Source organism: Petaurus breviceps, unplaced genomic scaffold, assembly GCF_028583685.1.
Source record: "Petaurus breviceps papuanus isolate PSGF00001 unplaced genomic scaffold, PetGlider_PUasm1.0 90845, whole genome shotgun sequence".
Classification (NCBI taxonomy): domain Eukaryota; kingdom Metazoa; phylum Chordata; class Mammalia; order Diprotodontia; family Petauridae; genus Petaurus; species Petaurus breviceps.
Genome location: NW_027187359.1, coordinates 3757372 through 3783058, shown reverse-complemented (window position 1 = coordinate 3783058; position 25687 = coordinate 3757372). Strand labels below are relative to the sequence as shown.

General features: G+C 41.4%; 1 protein-coding gene across 1 annotated transcript in view; it reads left to right on the top strand.

The window, feature by feature from the left end:
• LOC138148980 (L-gulonolactone oxidase) overlaps positions 1-24203 on the top strand; it is a 67882-nt gene extending 43679 nt beyond the window's left edge. The window contains exons 9-12 of the mRNA XM_069071806.1: positions 4603-4752; positions 6958-7122; positions 19814-19904; positions 22143-24203. Of these exons, the coding sequence (XP_068927907.1) occupies positions 4603-4752; positions 6958-7122; positions 19814-19904; positions 22143-22271 (535 nt within the window). The 3' untranslated portion in view covers positions 22272-24203. The remainder of the gene's footprint in view (positions 1-4602; positions 4753-6957; positions 7123-19813; positions 19905-22142) is intronic.
• The last annotated feature ends 1484 nt before the right edge of the window (positions 24204-25687 follow it).

Sequence of the window (25687 nt, the reverse complement as noted above, 5' to 3'; positions counted from 1 at the left end):
TCTGGGTCAGGTAGGACTGAGATCATTCCTGGTTGAAGAGTCTGCCATTTCTGCCAGGAACAAAGGGTCTAAAAGCCCCAGCTCTGTTCCACCCCACTTCCTCCTCTCTGATAATCTCCTGCACATACCCTTTGGCAGCTGCCTGACCACCCACTCCAGATGCTCTCCTTACCAACCTCCCCAATTCCCAACCCATCCCCTGTCTCTTGTTCTAGAACCATTAACCATGAGTAAATCTACTGTATCATTGTTCTAGGATGGGGTGGGCTGTGTCCATATACTTCCCAATAGCCAAACTCACCTTTACTTACAAGACCAAAGTGCTCCTCACTGGTCATTACCTTTCTAGGTGTGTTTTTTCTCCAGTTTGAATATAAACTTCTTTCAATCAGGTGTCCTTTTTATTTTCATATTTCCTGTATTTAACACTACATAGACCACACTGTCCACAGGGTTTTCTTGGCAAAGATACTGTAATTGTTTGCCATTTCCTTCTGCAGTGGATTAAGGCAAACTGAGGTTAAGTTACTTGCCCAGGGTCACACATCTAGTGAATGTTGAACATCATGTCTGACTCTTCATGACCCCATTTGTGGTTTTCTTGTCAAAGATACTGGAGTGGTTTTCCATTTTCTTCTCCAGCTCATTTTACAGATAAGGAAACTGAGGCAAATGGTGAAGTGACTTGCCCAGGGTCACATAGCTAGTAAATGTCTGAGGTCAGATTTGAACTCATGAAGATGAATCTTCCTTATTCCAAGCCCAGTGCTCTATGCACTGTGCCACCTACCTGCCCCACTTTCTTTCTCCTTTGGAAAAATGAGATTTGGCTTTTCAAAAAAGAACTTAACTACCAACTAAAGCAGGGGTTTTGCAGAGAGGAAGGGAATAAGCATTTATTAAATGCCTACTATATTCCAGGTACTATACTAAGCACTTTACAAATCTCTCACTGGACAAGAGAATGTGTTTGAGTTCAATGGCCTGATGTGGACCTTTTGGGTCATAACCACCTTGGGAGGGAGGGAGGTGCTATTATTATCATGCCCTTTGTGCAGATGGCATACTGAGACAGACAGAAGTGAAGTGACTTGCCCAGGGTCACACAGCTAGTAAGTGTCTGAGGCCAGATTTGAACTCAGGTCCTCCTGACTCCAATGCTGGTGTTCTATGCACTGTGACATTGATCTGCCCCAGACTGTCCATCTTTTACAACTCTTTTTCTCCTGTTGCTGCTGGTAGCCCCTCAGTCATAGATGATAGATTTGGAGTTTAGAGGACTCTTAGTGGTCATCTCTTTCAACTACCTCATTTTATAATTGAGGAATCTAAGTCATGGTTTAAAACTTCTCTTAGGTCCCTGTAGCATCCTTTGGTTTCTAATGTGGGCCCCTTTCAAATTAGTGACTTGCCCAGGGTCTTAAACTAGTAAGTTTCTGAGGCAGAATTTGAACTCAGGTCCCCCTGACTCCAGGACTGGCACTATATCCCTTGTGCCACCTAGATGCCTTCAAATGGTACTGAGGACCCACTTAACAAAACTGCAGAGGAAAAGGGTGGAACTGGAGTGAGAAAGTTCCTGCCACCTCTCCCTACCCACCCCAGCTTCATTACCTTGGTTGCCCTGAAAATCAGCCTAAGCAAAAATCTCTGGGGGAGGAAATGGAACTAGGAGCCTTCATCTTTACTTTCCACCAGCAACTAAAATCTCCTCTGCTCCCTACCCTCACAAATTACAGGCACTTAAAAAGTACCTCCATTTCTCATAGAGGTCTCTCAGGGCGCCCAGATTATAGATTGTAAAAAGAAAAGGATGGAAAATGCCACATCAGAGTCTTTCTTCATGGCCATGAATTTCATTACTAGCAACATGACAGCTTTATGCGTTTGTGTCAGTGGAGTATTTAATGTCCAGGGAATAAATTAAACCCTAAATCAAAGTTGCAGCGTTTCTATTACTGCCTTTCTGCTGAATGCAGTCCTTCTTATGTCTGCCAACCAATCAACTAACTGCTGAGCAAAACTCTTCAAAACCTCACCTTTAAAAAAAAAACAGGAATGTGCTAATCCTGTCTTTTTATTTCACCTCATTTTTATTTATATCTTTTGATTTTTAAATCACCTTTATTTTTTAAATATATCCCTTTCCCCATAATTATTTAAATTAATATTAACATTAGCAATTATGCTCACAATTAAAAATATTAATAGAACATTAATTATTCATTGCAATTACTATGACATCAATTAGTATAACTGATAATATTAATTAGTTAAATTAATATGTATTTTAAAACATTATTAGCAAAATCAATCTAAACATCAACTGAGAGTATATACAATATTCCACACCCATAGCGCCCCACTTCTCCAAAGAAGGGAGAAAGGGATATTTTTTTATGTCTTCTCTAGGGCCAGGCTTGGTCATAATAATTACAAAGTGTTCAGTTTGGGGGTTTTGTTCTTTCCATTTATATAATTAAATCATTGTCTATGTTTTTTTCCTAGTTCTGCTTCTTTTACTATTGGTTCATGTAAGTCTTGTTTAGCAAGACGACACAGTACCAGGCACATAGTGGGTGCTTAATAAATGTTTATTGATTATTGATTACATCTCTGAATTCTTCACATTGGCTCCTTTAAACAACAAAGTGATGTTCCATCACATTCATGCACCCCAACTTATTTCCTGATTGTCCAATCGATAGGCACTTAACTTTTCTTCCAATTTTTTGCTACCCAGAAAAGGGGTCCAAGTTCCTTTAATAAGGTCTAACTGAGGACAAAGTGGGTTAAAGATTTGTCTTCTCCTAGCTCAGGATGGGGTGGGGGGATCATAGGATCACAGAATGAGAGCTGGAAGGATCCCTAGTTTTATAAATGAGGAAACTGAGGCCCATAGAGGCTTCCATTAATTTTCTCTACCTGAACAATAACCCTTGGGAGTAAGTCATGAAGCTGTGGAATAAAAGGCTGTTCCATCTTTACTCAGCGAGTCCTACTGATTCTCCTCTGTTATCAAGTCCATGCCCTGTCTCTCCATTACTACTATATGGGTGAGTAGGTTCCTGTAGTTATTGAAACAGAACTGGAGTGTGGTGATACCCAGAAAGAAGGTTTACCCAGAGTAGTCTTGCAGTCATAGCATTGTGTTGAAGGCTTCTCTATCCCTTGCTAGTTTTCTGATACCTTCACAACCAAATGTCAGTTTATTATGGGAAGGAAAAGGAAGGTGTAGGGGTTTGTGGGGGTAGGGGGTGTGGGTGTGGGTGTAGGTATAAGCTCCCAGGGGACCAGGACCATGCTATCTCTTTCTTTGGATCCATCATAGCAGCTTACACAGAGCTGACTTCACTAGAGACACTAAAAAGTCTTTGTTGTATATGTAAATTGATATTTTATAAATAGTAGGTAGATAAAGGACCAGGCCTGGAGTCAGGAATATTCCTCCTCATGAGTTTAAATCTGGCCTCAGATACTTACTAACTGTGTGACCCTGGGCAAGCCATTTAACCTTGTTTGCCTTGGTTTCCTTATCTTTAAAATGAGCTGGAGAAGGAAATGGCAAACCATTCTACCGTGTTTCCCTGATAATAAGACACTCTTATTTTTTTTTTTTGGAAAGAAAAACACTAGAGGGCTTATTTTCAGGGGAGGGCTTATGTTGTCCTGCCTCAGCTCTCCTCCGCGGCACTGCTCTCAATGGCGCCAGCGAGCAAATCACTGGGGAAGAATAGGATGACGCGCTCACTGCTGCAGCTCTAATTGGATGCAGCTCGGAGCGCAGCGTGCGTTTCACGGGGGGGGGGGACGCGGTGCATACAGAGGGTACCGTAATGTAGCGTGTAGCGCAGGAGATCATTTTCACTACAGTAGCAATCTCAATAGGGCTTATTTTCGGGGGAGGGCTTATTTTAGAGGAATCTTACACAGTAAGGGGAGGGCTTATTTTGGGGATAGGTCTTATTATCGGGGAAACATGGGTAGTATCTCTGTCAAGTAAACCCCAAATGGGGTCACAGAGAATTGGATACAACTCAACAACAACAGCAAAATTCTTCCTCTTTGCCTATCAGTAAATTAATGATGAGGTGAGTGTTATGGAAGAGACAGTAGAAGAGTTCCCAGGTATTATAAGAGGGGAGCCTGATCAATTTGATGAATTCTCCCAACGAATTTGAGAAGATCACAGGACAGGGGGCTTTTTTGGAACGTATCTGAGAGGAACCTCTGCTTTCCTGGAGAGTGACATTGCCCTCTGATTCTATTGGCTCCTTACTTAGGGTGATAATTTACTGCTGTGGGGTCTCCCAGTTCCTTTGGGACATCTTGAAAGGCAGTGTGGTTTACTGATTAGAGTGCTAGACTTGGGAGTTTGAAAGACCTGGGTTGGAGTCTTACCTCTGAGACATACCTGCTGTGTGATCAATGGCAAATCTCTGAGCCTGTCTCCTCATCTATAGAATGGGATAATACCAGCCATAGCACCTCCACACTGTTGTAGTCAGGCTCAGATGAGATAAGGTATGTAAGCTCTGTATAATGTCCGGAAATGAGTCTCATGGTGATGCATCCTAATGCTGATGCCTTGTTTGTTCCCAGCACCTTCCTGCCCCGCCTCGTGCACTGGATCAATCGCTTTTTCTTTTGGCTTCTGTTCACCAGCAAAGTGGAGAGCAGTGATATCAGCTACAAGATCCTCAACTATGAGTGTCGCTTCAAGCAGTACGTCCAGGACTGGGCCATTCCCATGTACGTTGCCTCTTCAGGATCATTGCATCCAGCAGAAGTAACAAGGCTTATTATGTATAAGGGAGAAGCCAGGAGGCTTACCTCCCAGGTCTGAGACTGACACCGGGGATGGATGCCAGTGGCTGGGAATGTTCCCTGACCCTGTTAAATATTCTCACATGATGATAAATTGTTGGAAGGGGAGAGAGGAAAAATCCCAGCAATGAAACAAGAAATGATGAATGTAATGCCCACAGAAGGCTCTCTCCTTTCTTTCCTCTTAGTTTCAGATTTTCACTTGCAAAAATATCTCTGAATTACTTCTTTGATTCTTACTTGGTTCCTAATCACTCCTAACTTATTACATTCCCTGCTTATCACTTTGAGCTGGCTACAACAGCAGAATAACCCAAAAAAGCTTGCAATTGCCCCCAGGAGAAATCATCTCTTTGCCATTTTCCCATTCACATTCCTAGTCTTTATGGGTCACTAATTTTTCACTCTTACATCAGGAATAACAGTAGGAGGAAAGGGACAGAAAGCAAAGGGGGAAGGGGATGGCTTGAAAGGCTGATGGATCCAGGTCATGGGAAATTATAGCAGCTGGTGAAAATGATTCAGGTGGCTGGAGTTTGCTCAGGCTTTTTCTGCCTCACTGGGAGGAAGGCAAGCTGATTTTGGATGAATAGCTCAGTTCAAGAGGCGTGGAAGAAGGGCAGAGTTCACCTCACTTGGATGCACTCAGGCTATGAGGCCTTGTCAGGTGTTTAGTACAGCAAGGACCCTGCCTGATGCTGCAGGGATGTTGGCTCCAAGCAGCAGGTCCGATCTTTATTGAGAATGACTCTACAAAGTCCGCATGGTGTAAAGACGGAGTCTGACCTCTCAACCCAGCTTCCTTTCTCTGTCCACAAATCCCTTGCTGACACATCCAGAAACCCACCAGTTTCATGCCAATGACATTTGGGATCCTAGAAAAGCATCTTCACAGCCAGATTCCAATAAAGGAAGGGAGTGGGAGGAGGCAAGAATAAGCATTCATATAAGCACCTACTATGTGCTAACCATTGTGCTAAGTGCTTTGTAAACTTTTATAGAAAACCACCATTATTATATATTAATATAAACTATAATTTCATTTTATTCTCACAATAATCCTGAAAGTATTGTCCTCATTTTACAAAGAAACTAAGACAAACAGAGGCTAAGTAACTCGTCCAGGATCACACAGTTAGTAAATATCTGAAGCTAGATTTTAACTGAGGTCTTCCTGGCTCCAAACCCAGCACTCTGTGCCCTCTAGCTACCCCTACTAAGGTTCTATCAAGCTGAAACCTCAGTAGACCAATCAATCAATGAATATTTATTCAGTGCCTACTATGTGCCAGGAACATCTGGATAAGACAGATGTCACAGACTGAGGAGTCCAGGTATACTTCCTCAGCCTTCCTTTGCCCTCCTGCCCCGTCTTTCATAAAATAAAACAACCAGCCAGACTTTGCACAAAGCTACCCCTGACTAACAACTCTCTTGTAACTAAAACTTGGCATTCAGGCATCTCAGATTTGGTTATTGTTAATATCAATACTGATGTTATAATTAATAATAGCTCACTTCTCTATAGCATTTTGTGGTTCTATGGTATTTGCATATATGGTAATCATTTTGCTTAATTACCATACCACCCCTGTGATGGTACCTGTGGCTATATAGTATATATTTTTTAAACAGGAGGTACAATGGGGCAGCTAGGTGGCCCAGTACATAAAGTGCTAGGCCTGAGTTCAAATCTGACTTCAGACACTTACTAGCTGTGTAACCCTGGGCAAGTCATTTAGCTGTGCCTATGAGACAGATAGATAGCTCAGTGGAGAGAGTGCTGGGCCTGGAATCAGCATAGAACTAAGTTCAAATCTGGTTTCAGACACTCACTAGCTGTACGACCCTGGACAAGTCATTTAACCTTTGTTTCTCTTAATTCTTGGGAGAGAGAAATGGCAAACCACTCTAGTATCCTTGCCAAGAAAACCTCATGGGCAGTAGGGTCCACACAGTCACAAGAGTCAGACTCAACTGAACAATAACAACTTGTTTCAGTGGATGGTACTGGCACCAGAATGTCACCTTTGCAGCAATGTGAGAGAGGTGGGGGTCCTGCTTCAGGGTTGAGACAGAAACATAACACACTCTGATCTCATTCTATTTATTCCCATGGCCTGGATACAGTGAAAAGACAGCGGAGGCCTTGCTGGAGCTGAAGGCCATGCTGGAGAACAATCCCAATGTGGTGGCCCATTTCCCTGTGGAAGTACGGTTTGCTAAAGGAGATAACATCCTGCTCAGTCCCTGTTTCCAGAAGGACAGCTGCTACATGAACATCATCATGTACAGGTACAGGGTGATGTGTTTGCAAACTCCCCCTGCCCAATTCAGGATGGTGGGAGTGAGGGGCCAGAATTGGGTCCTCTATTTTCTGAACTGGATGAATGAGGAGCCTGGGGACGGAGGTTGCTGCCAGTCCATCTATTTTTCCAACAAACTTTAGACTGAGCCCTGACATTGTGGCAGTCTAGGAATCTGGTTCTTCTTAACTTGGCATGTTTGCCTGCTGTAAAAACTTTGGGTTGTGTAGACTTCTTCCCTGGGACTGTCAGGCTCCAAATTGTAGAGAGCCTGTGAAGCACCCCTTAGTTTCCAGTTCTTGCCACAAAGAGCTATTATAAATATTTTTGAATGTATGAATAATTTTCTTCTTTCTTTGGGCCTTTTGGGGGATAAGCCCAGTAGTGGCATCATTGGCTCAGAGGGTGAGCATAATTGGGGTATAATGTCAAACTTATTTCCAGAGTAGCTAGACCAATTCATGGCTCAGTCAGCAGTGCACTAATGTATGGTTAGCGAGTATTTATTAAGCATCAACTTTGACTAGACTCTGAGTGTACAAAGACAAAAATGAAACAGTCCCTGTCCTCAGGAAGATTACATTCTATCAAGGACAAACATTTATACACATATGAATATGTATGTATATAAAACATAAAATGAGAATATAAATAATATATGATGAGTATATAAATAATAAAAAAATAAGACAATATCAGGGCCTCATGTAAGATGTAGTGCTTGCATTCAGCTTTTTTTAAAAATTAATAGTATTTTATTTTTTCCAACTACATGTAAAGATAATTTTCAATATTCATTTTTAAAGAGATTTTGAGTTCCAATTTTTCTCCTTTCCTCCCTCCCATCCCCCTCCCCAAGATGGCAAGAAATCTGATATAGGTTATACAAGTACAATCATGTAAAACCTATTTCCACATTAGTCATGTTGTGAAAAAAGAAACAGAACAAAAGGAAAAAACATCTTCCATCTGCATTCAGATTCTTTCTCTAGAGGTGGATAGCATTTTTCATCATGAGTCTTTTGGAATTGTCTTGGATCGTTGCATTACTAAGAAGAGCTAGGTCAATCATGGTTGGTCATCACACAATGTTACTGTTACTGTGTATAATGTTCTCCTGGTTCTGCTCACTTCATTCAGCATCAGTTCATGTAAGTCTTTCCATGTTTTTCTGAAAGCCACCTGCACAATAGTATTCCATTATATTCATACATAACAACTTTTTAAGCCATTCCCCAATTGATGAGCATCCCCTCAATTTCCAATTCTTTGCCACCACACAAAGAGTTTCTAAAAATATTATTGTACACGTGGGTCCTTTCCCCTTTTTAATGATCTCTTTGGGATATAGATATGGTTCCAAATTGTTGTCCAGAATGATTGGATCAATTGAACTCAGCTTTGAAGGAAGCTAGGAATTCAAAGGTGCAGAGGTCAGGGGGAGAACATAAATTTTTCTCATTACTTGTTATTACTCCAAAAATGGACTCTTTTTGCCCAAAACCATCATTATTTCAGTCTTGAAGTTAACATTGAAGGGGAACTCTCTTTCTATCAGGTAATCAGCCAGCAAAGTAAGAATTTGAGTTTTTATATACTCTCTGTCTCTCCCCATCCAAACCTTTCTTTATGGCCTCCATGCCAGATTTAAAATGAATATATCATTATAATCAATCCCCTTCCTGGGCTTTATTCTAGATTTCAAATGTTTCCCTTTTTTCATTTTTCTCCTTAGCATTTTTGGCATAAAGGAACTTTCAGTACAAAGCCAATTCTCATGGTACCTTTGTAAAGGAGCTCACAGGTCTTGATTTATTTGTAGTTAAGTTAATATATCCCTTACATATGAAAGACCACCCAGCTGAATGACCACAAGGGCTTCCTTTTCTTCCCAAGTGTAGAATTTGGAATTTCTTGGAATTTCCTTTTCCTTCCCTCCCTTCCCACTTAAAGCATATAAGAAAGATATAACAGCTACTTCCAAATATTTGAAGGGCTATTTCTACTTCGTCTCAAAAAGGAGAACCAGATAGGGTATTGCCAAATTGTGGAGGGCCCTAAATGTCAGGCAGAGAGGTGAATTTTGCTCAGCAGGAAATAAGAAGCCACTGAAGCATGGGAGTGAATTGTTCAGAGCTATATTTTCCTGGCAGACTTGTGAAGGATGTATTGGAAGGCAGAGAGAGTAGAGGTGAGAAGACCTGCAGAAGTGCGGGAAGAAAATAATGAGAGCTCACCTATAACAAGATGGTGACAGTGGAAATAGAAAGGTCCCAGTTTCAAGAGATGATAGAGAAGTGAAATTTCCAGGATTTGGTGCATGAAAAAGAAGAAATAACTCTTAAGATTTCAAACATGGAAGACACGAAGATTGGTGGTGCCATAGAAGGGAATTTTAAAGTCAGAAGAACAGATTTAAAATGGAAGATCCCACATCCCATTGGGATGTTGAGCTTGAGGTGCCAGGGAGAGAAATCATGGAGGACACTGAGATACAGATCCAGAACTCAGAAGCGTGGTCACAACTGCAGATAATAGGTTTTAGAGCAGGCTGCCTAGAGGTAAGAGTTGAAACCATGAAGGTGAATGAAATTGCCAAGGGAGGGAGTGCAAGAAAAAAGCAGACTCTTGGAAAATACACACATTAAGGAGTAGAGGAGATTTTTTAAAAAGATGAGACGGAAAAAAATTGTTAAAAAGGTAGGAAAATTAGGAGTATGAGTGTGCACTTCAGAAATATTATCTCCTAAATGTCACAACAGTCCTGGGAGGTAGGTGCTAATGTGATCCCCCTTTTCCAGATGAGGAAAAGGTAGGGAAACCATGATATCTCTAAAGTCAAGGCAGGAGAAAGCATTAAATGTCCAAGGAGATGAAGACTGAACAACAATGTGACACAAGCCCCAAGATGGGGCCCTTTTGGTTGTGTGCTGCCTTCCATAAGCCTATAGGAAGAAAATGTGTTTTTAATTACCCAACAAGGGACTGTAGTTAGTTGGGTGCAATGTCTGCATTGCCCACTATGTGGCCCTCTACTTGAACCAGCTGCCTTTGTCAATTACTGTCTCTAGCCCATTCCAAAGGAAGAGCCGTATCCTAAGAGGTTGCAATATCCCAGTTGGCCACCAGGAGGCACTTGTCTGAAAGGGCCCATGCTGCTCCCTCCCACCGACCTTGCATTTCAGAAGCAGCTTTGCTGGTCATATTCCAATTTAATTTAAGAGATGCAATGGACTATTGCTCAAAATATAAAAATATGGAACCTGTTGTGTATAACTAGCTCTGAGGCCCCATCCCACAGTGCATTCCGTTCTCTCCATTTACTTCTCTGCGTTTATAAATTCAGAGACTTAGCATGTTGTACTCATATACATAAAAATACTTGGAAAGGAAACTAGATCCCAAACTCCCATATGGAGACAGTTGTCTCCAACCATCTCCCTCATTCAGTCCTCCCCTTCCCCTCCCAGTCTTTTGATGTGGACTATACACACTATAAACAGTAGAAGAACATTTGTTCCCCATCTTGTGATGGTGGATCCAAAAAAAGTGGGCTAAGAGCGAGAAGTTAACACTCCCCATCTCAGGATCCCAGATTAAAAGGGGACAGCAGCTTGAGAAACGAAAATTCATAATGTGTGCCCGTTTCCTTGCTGCTGGATCTCTTTCTTCCTTAAGGCATCCAGTCAGTATTTCTGCTCCAGGACCTGAAGCTTTCCGTGTGGTCCTGATTTTCCCTCTGCTTGCCTCATTCCTCATGAATGTCACGGTTGCTTCAACCTGGTCAGTAGTCCAGAAAAGTGCAACTTTCCATATTACCTCTGCTCATGCTAGCCTCTCCCATCTCTCTGCTCTCCCAGAAGTCCAAATGGCAAGGTCACAGGAAAGAAGAGAGGAAGTGAAAACAGAATGCTGCCAAGTGCAATGTAGATAGCATCCCTCTAGCCTGTCCTATGACTTTGGGTCTCAGTATAAATGAGAGGCTGCCCACTCTTCTCTTCAGAGGCAGCATATCTGAGAGAGAGCAAGGCTGTTGATCTGTGACTTTTTTTTTGGTCCATAGCACAGTGCCCAGAGTTATAGCAGTGGACTTAGGAGTGTTTAGTATTCACATGGGAGCAATGGAGACATCCTTCAGACAGCCAGCACTGACAGTCCCCTAACTCAAGAAGAGCCAATTGCTTAAATACTTGCAGATGCACACATAAACATTTACACGTTACAGAACCTTAAGTGGGGCTGGATGACTGGGACTTTTCCCTAGGGTGCTTAAGTTAGAGGACATTGAAAGTACTTGCAGTTCTTTAGGAGGAGAAAGAGAAAGTGCATTTATTCAGTGCCTACTGTGTACCAGATACTACTAGCACTTTACAAAGATTATCTCCTATTTATCACAACAATCCTGGGAGGTAGGTGCTGTTGTGACCCCCTTTTTACAGATGAGGAAATGGAAGAGGTCAGCAGTTAAGTGACTTGCCTGGGGGGCACAGCTAGTATGTAGCTAACACCAGATCTGAACTCAGGTCTTCCTGGCTCCAAGCTCAGCATTCTATACATTGCACTACATAGCTGCCACACAATAGCTAGTATTTATATAGCACTTGAAGTTTTCCAAGTGTTTTATACATTTTATCTCATTTGATGGAAGCAAAGAAACAACAGAGCTTAGCACTTAGCAAGAAGAATGAGTTAAAATAGGCTAACACCCCCGTTAAGCTCCTCTCCTTGATGCCAGTTCCCCTTCTTCATCTCTCCTGTACTAAAAAATAAAATTAAAAAGGATCTATGAAGGCATATTTAGTTTATATGTGCTGCCGGGCATGGTTTGCTCTCTCCCATATGCAAATGCTGCTAGTTGTACAGGGCTCCTCTCTCTTCTTCACCACATATCCATTTGGTTTCCAAATTCTGTTGTTTTCACCTTCACAGCATCTTTTCCACCATCATTGTCTTTGCTCCAATGAATGAAGCTAGGAAAAAATCATGAACCAATGCTGACTGGATCCATTGTGAGTTTATGTTACGTAATCTGAATTAGGAACTCGCTATGGCAAGGCAATCCTGTTACATCTTCCTAATTAACTCACGATGCCAAACCAGAGCATTCTTCAGACCTGCTCATCTTTCCTCCAAACTCCTATGGTTCCCCTTCCCCCAGCCTCTCAGCTGAGGGTCCCTGGCCTTGTACTTCACTAAAAAAGCTGAAGCCATTCTCCGAGAACCCCCTCTTCTCCCCTCTTCCTCATCCCATATTACTTGGATGCCCTCCACCTCTATTGCTCCATCACCCTTATCTTACATGAGGAGCTGACTCTTCTCCTTGCCAAAGGAGAAAGTCCCTCTGCATGCACAAGAGAACCCACCTCATCTGATGTCCAGCTAAGTGATCCTTCTGTGCTCACTACTCTCATTAATCTTCAGTCACTCCCTCCTGGCTTCTCCATTGCTTACAAACATCTATGTGTCTTCCCCATCCTCAGAAAAACCTTCACCTGACCCATCCATCCTTGCTAACATCCTGCACCTCTCTTCCCTTCTCATGACTAAGCTCCTTGAGAAGGCCATCTATAATCAGTGCCTCCAAGTCAAATCAATAAGCATTTATTAAGGACCTACTCTGTGCCAAGAACTGTACTAAGCTTTAGGGAGCTTTTGTTCCCATGTGCCAGGAAATATGTTTTTGTTCTCCCTGCCTCAAACCTCTTTCCGCTCCAAGCTTTCTTCCATGCAGCCACTAAAGTGACTTTTCTAAAGGTCAGCTCTGATCATGTTACCAATCCCCCAACTTCAGGGGTTCCCTAGTACTTTTAGGTTCAGATATAAACTCTCCTGTTGGACATTTCGTTTTCTTCACAACTTGGCCCCCTCCTACGTTTTCAGTCTTCTTACACTTTCCTCCCTTCCTCAAAATCTTTGTTCCAACTTCACTGGTCCACTTACTGTCCTGTACACATTGTGCTTGCTTCTGCACCTGCCTGGGCTCCTGCCATCTTTCTTTCCTGAAATGTGATCTCTCCTTACTTCTGCCTCTTACACTCCCCTCAAGACTCATCTCAAATGCCACCTGCTTCAAGAAACTTTTCCTGACCTGTCACCTGCTAGTTCATATCAGGGTGTAGGTTATGTTCAGGGAAGACCAGTATCTCTGGCTACTTTCCACCTTCAGTGTCCACCTGATTCACCTAACTCTCACCTGTGTCTCCAAGAAGCTGTATGTATCATGTGCAGTGGCCACACCCTGGTTAACTTGGCAGATGGCTAAACCAGGTTGAGGGTAACCAAGGAGTCTCAAACTCATCAGTGAGTTAGGGGAGTGTCTACCCTAAGAAGACATCCCCTGGAAGAATGAGTAGATGATAACGATTTGTTCCAGTGGCTACAAAATAGACTGAAGTGAGTGCTATGGAGCTCTTAGAGCTTGGTCATGTCTAACCATCCCAGTTAGACATCCACTGTATCCCAGGTCATCACCAGTTATCCTGACTTTTGTCTTGCACTAGACTTTGATGATGCTGGAAGAGAGTGAGGCTGATGGCTTTGAGCAACTCTGCCTCATTTAAATACAATTTATATGTGAATCAATACTTCACCCATAGTTCTGTACCATTTTTATCTACCTCAAAGTCCTGTGGCAACAGGCAAGTGGTGAAACAGCAGGTGCAGATACACTGGGATGTGTAGTCATAGCCCTGCACACAGGTGACCCAGGTCATAGGGTCATCTTCTCACTGGTCTGAAGTTATAGTGGGATTCAGCAGCCCCTTGGGTATCTAAGCAGCCTCTTTGAAGGACTATACCACTCACCTCCTAGCATCAGGCAGGGGCTAAGAATTCTCTGCTTCACCCAACCCTGGCCTGCTTACTGCCACAGGCAGGGATCCTACCCTACAGTTGAAACACAAAAAAAATGTACAAAAACTTTTGCAAAGATGATTCCACTTATCATCTGTACGTAGAATGTGTACTCACTTATGGACAACACGAAATCCAATAGACCGGAAATACGAATAGCTTTTGTTTCAAGAGAACTCAGCAGGTATCACATCCAAATAGCAGCCCGGAATGAAACAAGGCTGGCAAATAAAGGCCCGCTTACTGAAGTCAGAGCTGGATACACGTTTTTTCTGGAGTAATTGCTGTGACGAGAAGTGTTGTGAAGCTGGCGTAGGTTTTGCAATCAGAACTGATCTAGTCAACAAGCTTGCCTATGCCTACCAAAAGGAGTAAATGACAGGATCATGAAAATGCGATTGCCACTTGCAGTGTGTCATTAGTGCATATGTTCCCATGACGAACCCTGATGAAGTCAAAGAAAACTTTTATGAAGACTGGAGACCATCATCATCAGTGTGCCAGAGAAAGCAAGCTTATAATTCTGGGTGACCTTAGTGCCGGAATAGGCACATTCTATCAGATATGGCAGGTAATCCTTAGAAGGAGTGGAGCTGGAAATAGCAACAGCATTACTTACTAATAAAGATTTGCATCTCATGCATGACCTGTCATCACCAACACTGTCTTCTGTTTACCTAAATGCAATAAAACTTTGTGGCTGTACTCTGGCAACAAGTATTGGCCTTTAGAAAACTGTGTCATTGCAAGGAGAAGAGACAGACGGGATGTAAGAATGACGAAAGCGCCGTATGGTGGAAAGAACTGGACTGATTATAAACCTGTCTTGTCCAAGCTAAATATTTGCATTCAACAAAACCTGCTATCCCAAGGCAAGATAACCACTAGAAGACAACGTCAACTTCTCCAAGCAAGAAGTTTGTCACTAATTTGGAGGGAAAGCTGAACCAACACACTGTCGGCAACAGTGGAGCAGAAAAGGAGTGGACAGCTTTCAGAGATTTACTCTGCATTTGCTCATCTGGGCCTGAACACTGGCAAGTATCAAGACTGATTTGATGAAAATGATGGGGAAAAGGGGTGGCTAGGTGGCACACAGTGAACAGAGCACCGGCCCTGGAGTCAGGAGGACCTGAGTTCAAATCCAGCCTCAAACACTTAACACTTACTAGCCATGTGACCTTGGGCAAGTCACTTAACCCCAATTGCCCTCCAAAAAAAAAAAAGAAAAGAAAATGATGGGGAAATTCAGGAGCTGCTAAACAAAAACAACAAAAGCAAAAACAATCTGAGAACTCCACAGGGTTTATCAGCAAGATGGTTCATTCATCTCCAAGAAGGCGGTGTTTAACTCCATCCAAAGTAGATTACAAGCAAAGATTAGAGAGATCCAGGATTCTTGGTTCAGTAAAAAGTCAGGTGAACTTTAGTTTTACATGGTTGGTAACCATCCAAAAGACTTTTATGATGCCCTGAAGGGTATTTTTGGGTCAGAGACCTATCGTGTATCTCAACTACTCAGTGCTGATGGAGCCACATTGATTAGTGATAAGAACACAATCCTATTGAGATGGACTGAACTCTTCCATAGTGTTAACCAGACCATCATCAGTCAATGATGAAGCCATTGACTGTGTGTCTCAGGTTGAAGTCAATCCCTCTGTAGCTGAACTTCCTACTGAAGAAGAGGTTTTGAATGACATTAGGCTCCTCAACTGTGGCAAAGCACCTGGTGCTGATTCTATTCCAGCTGAGATTTTCAAGGCAGGGGGTCCATTGCTCATATAAAAGCCGACTGAAATTTTCCAGCTTATATGGCAAGAGGAGATTATCCTCCAGGAGTTCGAGGATGCCTCCATTGTCCATCTCTATAAAGGTAAAGGAAACCAATTGTCCTGCAATAATCACAGGGGGAGGGGGAGTCTCTCTCTTAGTCATTGCTGGCAAGATTCTTGCCAGAGCCCTCCTTAATAGGTGATCCTTCACCTGGAAGAAGGTCATCTAACTGAAGATCAGTGTGGTTTTAGAAAGGGCCAAGGAGCAATCAATATGGTGTTTGCCATCTGACAACTCTAGAAGAAATGTCAGGAGAACAGAGGTCTGTTCATCGATCAGACCAAAGCCTTTGATATTGTCCTTTGTAAAGACTTGTGGAAAACTATGGCAAAATTTGGCGAAGTTCATCAGTATTGTACGTCAGTTTCATGACCACATGCTTACCCAGATTCTGAATAATGGATGATGCCCTCAAACTTTCCCAGTCACCAGTGGAGGGAAGCAGGGCCGTGTGCTTGCTCTCTTGCTTTTTAGCATGATGTTTTCAGCAATGTTGTCACACACGTTCAATGAGGATGAAAATGGCATCCAGGTTAGCTACTTACTGCACTGACAGTAAATTATTCAACTTGAAAAGGTTACAAAGCAAGACTAAAATGGAGGGAGAATTGGTACACATTATTTTTTTGTCTGCAGATGATTTGTACACTCAGTGCACAAGGTTTAGATGAAACAAAGGTATGGACTGATTCTCTGCTGCTTGTGCTAGTTTTGACCTAACAATAAACACCAACACAGGTTCTCCACCAGCCAGCGCTGCACCATCCATATGTGGAACCATCAATTACAGAACGTGGAGAAACATTGAATTCTGTGGACAAGTTCGCTTGCCTTGGCAGTATACTTTCCAGGGATGTACACATTGATAATAAGGTTGATGCCTGCATTGACAGAGCTAGCTCAGTGTTTGGGAGATTCCGAAGGAAAGGGTAGGAGAGAAGAAGAATTAGACTTTCTACCAAACTGAAGGGCTGCAGAGCCATTGTGCTGACCTAATTGCTTTATGCCTGTGAAACTTGGGCAGTCTACCAGCCCTAAGCCAGGAAACTGAATCACTTTCATTTGAACTGTCTTAGGAAGATTCTGAAGCACCTAGCAAGAACACTGAGGTATTTTCTTCAGCTAAAGTGCCAAGCTCTCAAACACTATTGCGGAGTACAGATCCAATGGGCTGGCTGTTTTGAATGCCATTTGTACATTTGCCTAAAAGACTATTTTACAGAGAGCTCACGTAAGGCAAGCACTTACATGGAGGTCAGTAGAAGTGATACAAAGACATTCTCAAGGTCTCTCTGAAGAATTTTGGAATAAATTGCATGACATGGGAGACATTGGCAAAGGACCACCCAGCATGGCATGCCACCATCAAGGAAGATGCAGTTCTCTATGAGTGAAGCAGAATTAGTAGCTGAAATGTTACATGCACAAATTTAGAGACATCTCCACTCCAAATGTTCCTGTCTGTGGTAGAGCCTTCTGAGCTTGTATTGGTCTGATCAACCACAGACACACCATGTCTCCAACACAGTGATATCATTTTGGTCCTTTTCAATAACAAAGAACAACAATCAATTAACCAACCAACCAGCCAAGCATATCCAAACCTTATATTAATTTTATCTCCTGTATATGCTCATGTGCTTGAAGTTTGCTCATGCCCCTGATTTCCAAATATCCCTAGACTTTCTCTCCCTAGGGAGGGGCTGGCTCACCTTCCACCCCTGTGGCCTCCACCCATCAGCAGTTTGAAGTGGTTCCCCACAGTTCCACAAATGTGGCTGCTACTCTAAGTGTCCAGGTCCTGGGAAAATCCTTATCATTGACTGTCACCACCTTAGCTTATGAACTTCTACTGTACTATCAATCATTAAGAAGTCACTAAACACTCAAATTAGTTGTAACCAAAACATTCACTGAATGTAAAGTAAACATAATATTTACATTACATTCATCCATACATCTCAGTTGCATTCTTCCACCAACATATACAGTGTCAGAGGGGGAGTGAAAAACGCATTCAAAGTCTCAGGATACCTATGTAGGAACCACAAAAGGACAACTCACAACTTTGAAACTACAAATTTTGGTGTCTTCTTTCAGTTTCACAAATTCCATAAAAGTTCCCTGATAAACATAGTTTCTTCGACAGATACTTCCATTGCTAAGCTGACATGATACACATTGTGCTTAAAAACATCTCACTAAATGAGGTTCATAGTATCTCAGCCAGTCCAGTTAATCCAATGGGCTGCTTCTTTCACGCTCTGCTTCTATGCTGTTATGCTGTTCAGTCGGGCTTATTCCTTAATAGCAGCTAAAGTATCTATCCCTTATAGCTTCAGATTTAGCTGATGCCTTCAGCTGAGGAAGCACAATTCGTTTTTTTAGGAAAAAAGTCAAGATCTTTATTCTAAAGTGAGTAAAAGTCTCTCCAAGTCTACTCCTTTTCAGGACTCTTCTCCACAACAGGTGGCAATGTAGAGAAGTATCTTCTGTGTGCTCTAGTCTCCTCTACCTCTCAGCAACAACATATAACAGTACAGTCATATATATTCTGTCTCTTATCTTTTCTTTTCTCAGCAGCAAATCATATTAGAAAGAATATATTCTCTCTATTTCTTATTATCAGCAGTAAGTCATAATAGAGGAGAAAGTATATTTTTTCTATTTCTTCTCAGCAATAGGCAATAATAGAGAATAATCCAGCCTTTCATTGGCCAACCTATGTACCTGACAACAAGTGACAGTGGAGAGGGAGTTATGGTCTGGTTTTTTTTATAATTCTGAAATGTAATTTTGAAAACTATTTTACCTTTCTCCTCTTTTTGTTATTTTTCTTGGTTCAACAGTAGTGTTCTCTCTACAAAAGATAATGCTTTAATTTATAGTTAGTAATCAAATTCTTATCCTCTGTCTATAATCATATAAAGTATTCCTTTCTCATAATCATGGAGTCCATGGTGTCCAAATTTCTCCAGTCATAAACTTTAGTTCTCTTTTTTTCCCCAGTTATAAACCTTTAGTTCCCCAATTCTTAAATTCTCCATATGGAAATCACTGAAGCCAATTGTATTTTCCATTTACTCCAGATTTCCACAGCCTGTAAATGAGCAAGTGCTGTCTCAAAATAGAAGTCCATACCAGACATGATTTAGAACCTTGAGTCAGGCCTATGCCCCCAGACTAATGAACTGTCAAATCAGACAACTCATCAACATTTTTTTCTCTTAAAGTGAACTCTCAGAGATCACCTCCTCATATGCACATGTTGTCTCTCCAGTTAGAATTTAAGCTGTTTTTGCTTTTGTGTTCGTATCCCCAGGGATTAGGCCTGGGGCCTGCACAAAATATGAGCTTAATAAGTGGTGGTTGGTTCACTGACTCACAACTATTTAACACAAAATCAGCTGGATAATTACCAAAACGCTGATATTCTCAGAAGATTGATGGAAAGCTATGTGATTGGAGGAAGGGGCTGGATAAGAAAATGAAGCTTGCACCTGAGAGTAGGTGGCAGGTGAGAGGATGAAGTGATCAGGCACAATAATAGTGTGCTAGCTACAGGATAGTTATCAGGATCTCAGCCCACAAATTCTGCCCTAGAGCTAGAGTTTCGTCAACAACATTAAGCTATTGAGGTCCATTTAATCTAGTGCACAAAAGCAGGCCTTCACAAAAATAGTAATGCCTTAATCCCTTAAAATCTTGAGAATGTATATCTTACAGGATATAGATTATAGCTCCAGGAAATTGAAGTTCACAGTATACCAGTAGGAGAGAAGATTTCCAGATTTCTTTTTTAAACTAGGTCTCTAATGGCCTATGATTTGGAAAGCAGTTTTCTATAACCAAGTTTTCTATAACTAAGTCCTAAATAGTTCTTGGTGTGGGACAAAGGGATTTTTTAAAAGTGTTCATTCTCCTGGTTCTACTGAATGCCAACAAGAGTAAGAGCTGGAGTGTGTGCTCATTGACCTCAATGTGTTTTGTAGGCCCTATGGAAAGGATGTTCCCCGTCTAGACTACTGGCTGGCCTATGAGCGCATCATGAAGAAGGTCGGAGGGAGGCCCCACTGGGCCAAGGTATGGACACGGTGCTGATTGAACAACTCAGGACCTGAAAGCACTTCCTGGGAAGCTTTCTGGCTCCAAGCAAAATGTGGTTTTGCTTAAATGAAAAGCAACTTTAAAATATTAACTAAATTTAAGGAGAAGCCATATCCCTTTGACTTCTACTCAAACAAAAGCAAAACCCAAAACAATACACCTACAATAGCAAAATATGCCAAAAGGCAGAAAAATCTATTTGTTTTTAAAACCCAATTTCCCTTAACCATGTGACCCACATGATCCATCAAGACAGGGAAGATAGGAGACATTTACAATTATTTTTTTAATTCCTTAAGAAGCTCTCTTCTTTGGAGGTAAGTAGAGTATTGGACTTGGAGTCAAAAAAGCTGGTTTCAAATCTGTGGCTCTAGATGTATTAATTAACTTCTCCCACCTCAGTCTTCTCTTTTGGAAAATGGGGATAATAATACCCACCAGTGTCTACCTAAGTAGGATTGTTGTGAGGCTTGAATGAGATCATCTGTTAACCTGCTTTCCAAACCATTATGTAAATGTCAGTTTAAGAAGAGGCAGTGCTGCTTAATGGATAGAGGTAGACCCTGGAGTCAGTAGGATCTGGGTTCAAGTCCTCTGACATTTATGGTAAGAATCAGTTGAGCTCTTAATGCCCCCAAGCAATTCTCCAAGACTCTGCAGATGACCACTCTGTCAGTGGAGAGTTTCCCAGTGGGAGTCCTCCCACAGCAATGAAATCACAGATTCTGAAGTTCCTCCTCACTCCACGTTCATCCTGCTTCTTCTGTGGCTCTTGCTTTTCCCTCTTGTTGGGGAATTCTCAAACAGGAGGAACAGGATGTCTTGGGAGAAGTGTTCCCACCAGAGTGGGGTCTGATGAGTCAAAGATAGGAGGCCAAACCAAAAGAAAAGACATCTGTTAGCATGCTAAGGAAGATTGCTAACTTGATGATAACAACATCAGCTCTCTAGGATATGAACTTAGTTTTTATAACCTTCCAGATGCACTCTAATAGTACTTTTTTCCAATTAAATGTAAAGATAATTTTCAACATTCATTTTTGTAAGATTTTGATTTCCAAATTTTCTCCCTCCCTTCCTTCCCTCTCTCCCTCCCAGAGACAACAAGCAATCTGATATGGGCTATATGTGTACAATCATGTTAACATTGGTTACATTGGTCATGCATGTTGTGAAAGAGGAATCAGAACAAAATGGGAAAATCACGAGAAAGAAAAAACAAAAAAAGTGAAAATAGTATGCTTCGATCTGCATTCAGACTCCATCAATTCTTTCTCAGAATGTAGATAGCATTTTCTATCACCAGTCTTTTGGAATTGTCTTGGATCATTGTATTGCTGAGAAAAGCTAAGTCTAGGGGCGGCTAGGTGGCGCAGTGAATAGAGCACCGGCCTTGGAGTCAGGAGGACCTGAGTTCAAATACGGCCTCAGACACTTAACACAAAAACTAGCCGTGTGACCTTGGGCAAGTCACTTAACCCCAGTTGCCCTACCCCCCTCCAAAAAGCAAAAAAAAAAGAAAAGCTAAGTCTATCAAAGTTAATCATCACACAATGTTGCTGTTTATGTGTACAATATTCAGACCCGCTTTAGGGTACATAGCCAATGAGTTGCATTGTGTGGCAATTTAGGATAGATAAAGAAAGCATTTCATGAAAGGAGGTAGGGGAAAAGAGGGATCAGTCAAAAGAGAAAAGAGGGATTATTTGGAATGAAGTTAGAAGGATTTATTACAAGAAAATATCCCCTGTTCAAGGGCAGAAGACATAAAGAAATGACCAAGTACTTTTACAGTTGTGAAAGAAGTCTTTTTAGACAAAATTGCAGATCTCTTATCCAAGGACAATAAATAGTTTTTAGAAAGTGGATAAGAGCTTTACCAAGTCCTTTCATGGTTTGTTATATTTTATTCCTCTTTCAATAGGGATTGAGGACTTTCTAATATTAGGTCATTGGGTGGTTGGGAGGTTTTTATATTGTTAGCCCATCAAGATGTCTCAGAATTATATACCAATGGGGTTGTTGTGAGTCTCAAATAAGATAAGATACATAAAGTGTTTGCAAGTTACTGCCATATATTTACATTACACTATTAGTCATGTATTATTTAGTGAGACCTAACACATTCATGCAGATGTGTAAGCATGTATCTGTGTATCACTACTACAACTCTATCTGCTGCTGATGTCTTTTTGGCTCCCCTCCCCTCTCTAGGCACACACCTGTACTCGGAAAGACTTTGAGGAGATGTATCCATCATTTCAGAAATTCTGTGCTATCCGGGAAAAATTGGACCCTACTGGAATGTTCCTGAATGCATACTTGGAGAAAGTATTTTATTAAGATAAGGGAGAAAATGTAAAGTAAACCTGGCTGCTTGCTCCAAGATACCGCAACTTTCCACTCCCACCACCTCCTATTCCCCCTGGTATAGCACAGATCAAATCTCGGATCCACAGAATTTCAGATGTTATCAATTCCCTTCTGTAGCATCTTTAAAAACTGGCTACTCTATCCATCTTCTACCTGACAACCTCCAGGGATGGGTCTAGAGGCTGCCCATTCCATTTCTAGTTGTTAGGAAATTTTTCCTTCTATTGAATATAAATCTGTATTTCTGCAGTTTCCACCCATTGTTAATAATTCTGCCTTCAAGCAGAAAAGGTTTTCCATTTTCTACATGACAATCCTTCAAATACTTGTAGATAGTCCTCATATCCTCTCCACCCCCTAAACACTAAATCTTTCTTCTCCCTGGTCCTAACCATAGGATTAAGGATTTAGAGCTGGAAGGGACTTTAGAGGTCATGTAGCCTGATTCCATATATCAGTTTACAGATGAGGAAACTGAGACCCAGGGAGGTTAAAGTGGCTTGCCCAAGGTTATACAGGTAGTATGTTGCAAAGATAGAATTGGAACACAGGATTCCTTTTCTAAATCCAATGTTCTTACCACTGCAACAGGCTGCCTCCCATCCCCAGTTTCTTTAAATGGATTGACTAGGGTTTGAACTCCAACTCCTTCACCAACCAGGTTGTCCTCTAACTTGTCAACATCTTTTCCTAAGACATGGCACCCCAGAACCTAGCATAAGAAGCTCAGTATGTTGGTTCTAATGCTCCTAAAAGTCAATAGACAAAGCTCTCACACCCAACGTGAACTTCCCTTCTGTGCACATACACCAGGTGTTTCTATACCAACCAGTGCAGAATAACTGTAATATCAGACCTGCATTACTAGCAATGACTTCATTTCTTTTTATTATTGATGATATAAATCAACTGTTTCAGATGACTTTCTCTCCCCTCTCCCCCACTCCCCTAGGTGAAAGTTCCTTGAGGGCAGGACAGGAATTATTTCTCTTCCTCTTTCTCCTCCTCCTTATTCTTCCCCTTTAACTCCTCTTTCTCCTTTTCCTCCTCCTCCTCTATCTCCTCCCTCTCTTCCTTGTTCTCCTTCTGCTCTTTTTCCTTCTTGCTCCACTGCTTTCGCCTAATCTTCCCTTTCTTCTTCCTCCTCCTCCTTTTTTCTTCTTTCTTATTTTTTGTATCCCCTAGCACAGTGCCTGGCACTTTATAAAGGCTTGTTGAAGGAATGAACAAATAAGGATAAACATCACACACTTTCAACCACACCGTTTTCTTCAATCGTATACTTATCAGCCTATCTTCCTCCATTAAACTTAGTATTTTTTGCTCTTTTAATAAAATGCTTTATTGTCTTTCTTGTCTCTACATCATTCTTCCCCATACCACTTCCCTTTAGATTGAAACTTCCTCTGTATTAAAGAAAAACAATTAAGCAAAAACAGTGAATGCAGACACTATGTCTGACAAAGCATATAACACTCTATCCTACTTATCCCACAACTTTTTGTCAAGTGAGAGGATGTATGTTTCATTATCTATTTTCCAAAATATTCACTGGTTTTTCTGTTATTTGAGATTCCACTTCCTTCTAGGGATTTTTTCGTTTATATAGTTTTCATTATTACATATGTATGTTATATATATAAATTATATATACATGTATATGTGTATGTATATGTGCATGTGAATATGTATATGTATATGTGTATGTGTATGTGTGTATGTGTATATACATATACATAATGGCATGGCTTGAAAATGGCCAGAGTGGCATGCTGGTTCTGGCCATCTTAGACATTTAAAGATATAACTATTGACTTTGCAAGACACTCCAGATTTTTCCTTTGTTTTGCCTTGTTTTCAATTTGTGCCTGATCTAGGGTACTTTGAAAGAATAAATAAAGGGTAACTATGGAGAATAAAAGGAAGACTTGGCCCTCACCAAGGAGGAATTTATAATCTATTTGGGGGAAATAAAACAGAGGTGAAATGTTATATAATAATGTAGGGAAGAAAGAGGTTCGATGGGACTAAATACCATTGAGAGGTAGATCAAAGAGATTTTAATCTCATCAGGCTTCTTTCAATCTGGTCCATGGGAAAAGATTTGCATAGACTATAATTGGCACGGTGGGAGTGGAAAGGAATTGAAAGGAATGGTTAACGTCCAAGTCAGTAGACTAGGGTGAAGGAACAGCACAAAGGTAGAAGCAAAGGAGATCCAAAAGACACCATTCTTAAGAGCTTATTTGACTGACTCCCTATGAGCTAGATATGAATCACGAATAACTGAGGTAGCCATTGGGACTATGAACTGAAAAAGCCAATATATTCTTTCTGTATAGAGAAGAACAGCTGAAGACCATCAGTGATAGAACAGAGCAAAGAATAGTCTAACTGTAATATTGCATCCCTTAAGTTAATGATATCATCTGATTGGTGCTAACATCTGAAGATGTGAGAAGCAGCCAATAATAGAGTTGGAAATAGATCCAGCTGGGATACAGCTCTAGAAGCATGAGTTGTCCTGGCTATTCCTATTTGTGTCCCCTGGTCATATATATTCCCTATGCATGTAAGCCCTCTAGCAATGTGGTGTGGAAATCTATGGGAGAGTGAGCCCCCAAGTGTATGAGGGAGATATTCATTGTTACTTATTTTGCTATTTTGTTTAGTTAAATGTCTTTTACTCAGTTTTTTGCTTCTTGGAGGGGGGAAGTTAGGGCAATTGGGGTTAAGTGACTTGCCCAAGGTCACATAGCTAGGGTTTTGGGGTTTGTTTTTTTTTTTTGGTGTTAAGTGTCTGAAGCCGGATTTGAACTCAGGTCCTTCTAACTCCAGGGCCAGTGCTCTATTCATTGCGCCACCTAGCCGCCCAGTTTTACTCTTTACTAGCTGACCTGATTTAACTGATAAAAAAAGAAAAAAATCATCATTTGGGGCTCATGAGACATGTTATTAAGTAGATGTTAGACCAAAGGAGGCTTTGAATCTGTGCTAGCTTTTGGAAAGGGCCAAAGTGTGATGGGTTCCTCCAGTCACAATAATACAATTCAATATATGAGACCCCCACCACGTATAGATTGAATTCCACATTAGAAAGCTGTTTGCTTCTGGGACACGGTGGGGATAGGGGAGAAGTACAGAGTAAATACAGTCAGACATGACTGAAATGACTGAACAACAATAGAATAAATACATGGTATTGAAATGCCCTGGATACCTGGAAAGGGGAGAGCAGGCCTCAATGAGACATCATGATAAAGTGGAAGGTTCTGAACTTGGAGTCACAGGACCTGAGTCTTAGGTCTTACTATGCCTCTTATTACCTTATGATCTTAGGCCAGACAGCTCTCTGGGCCTCAGCTCCCTCACCTCTGTAAAATAGG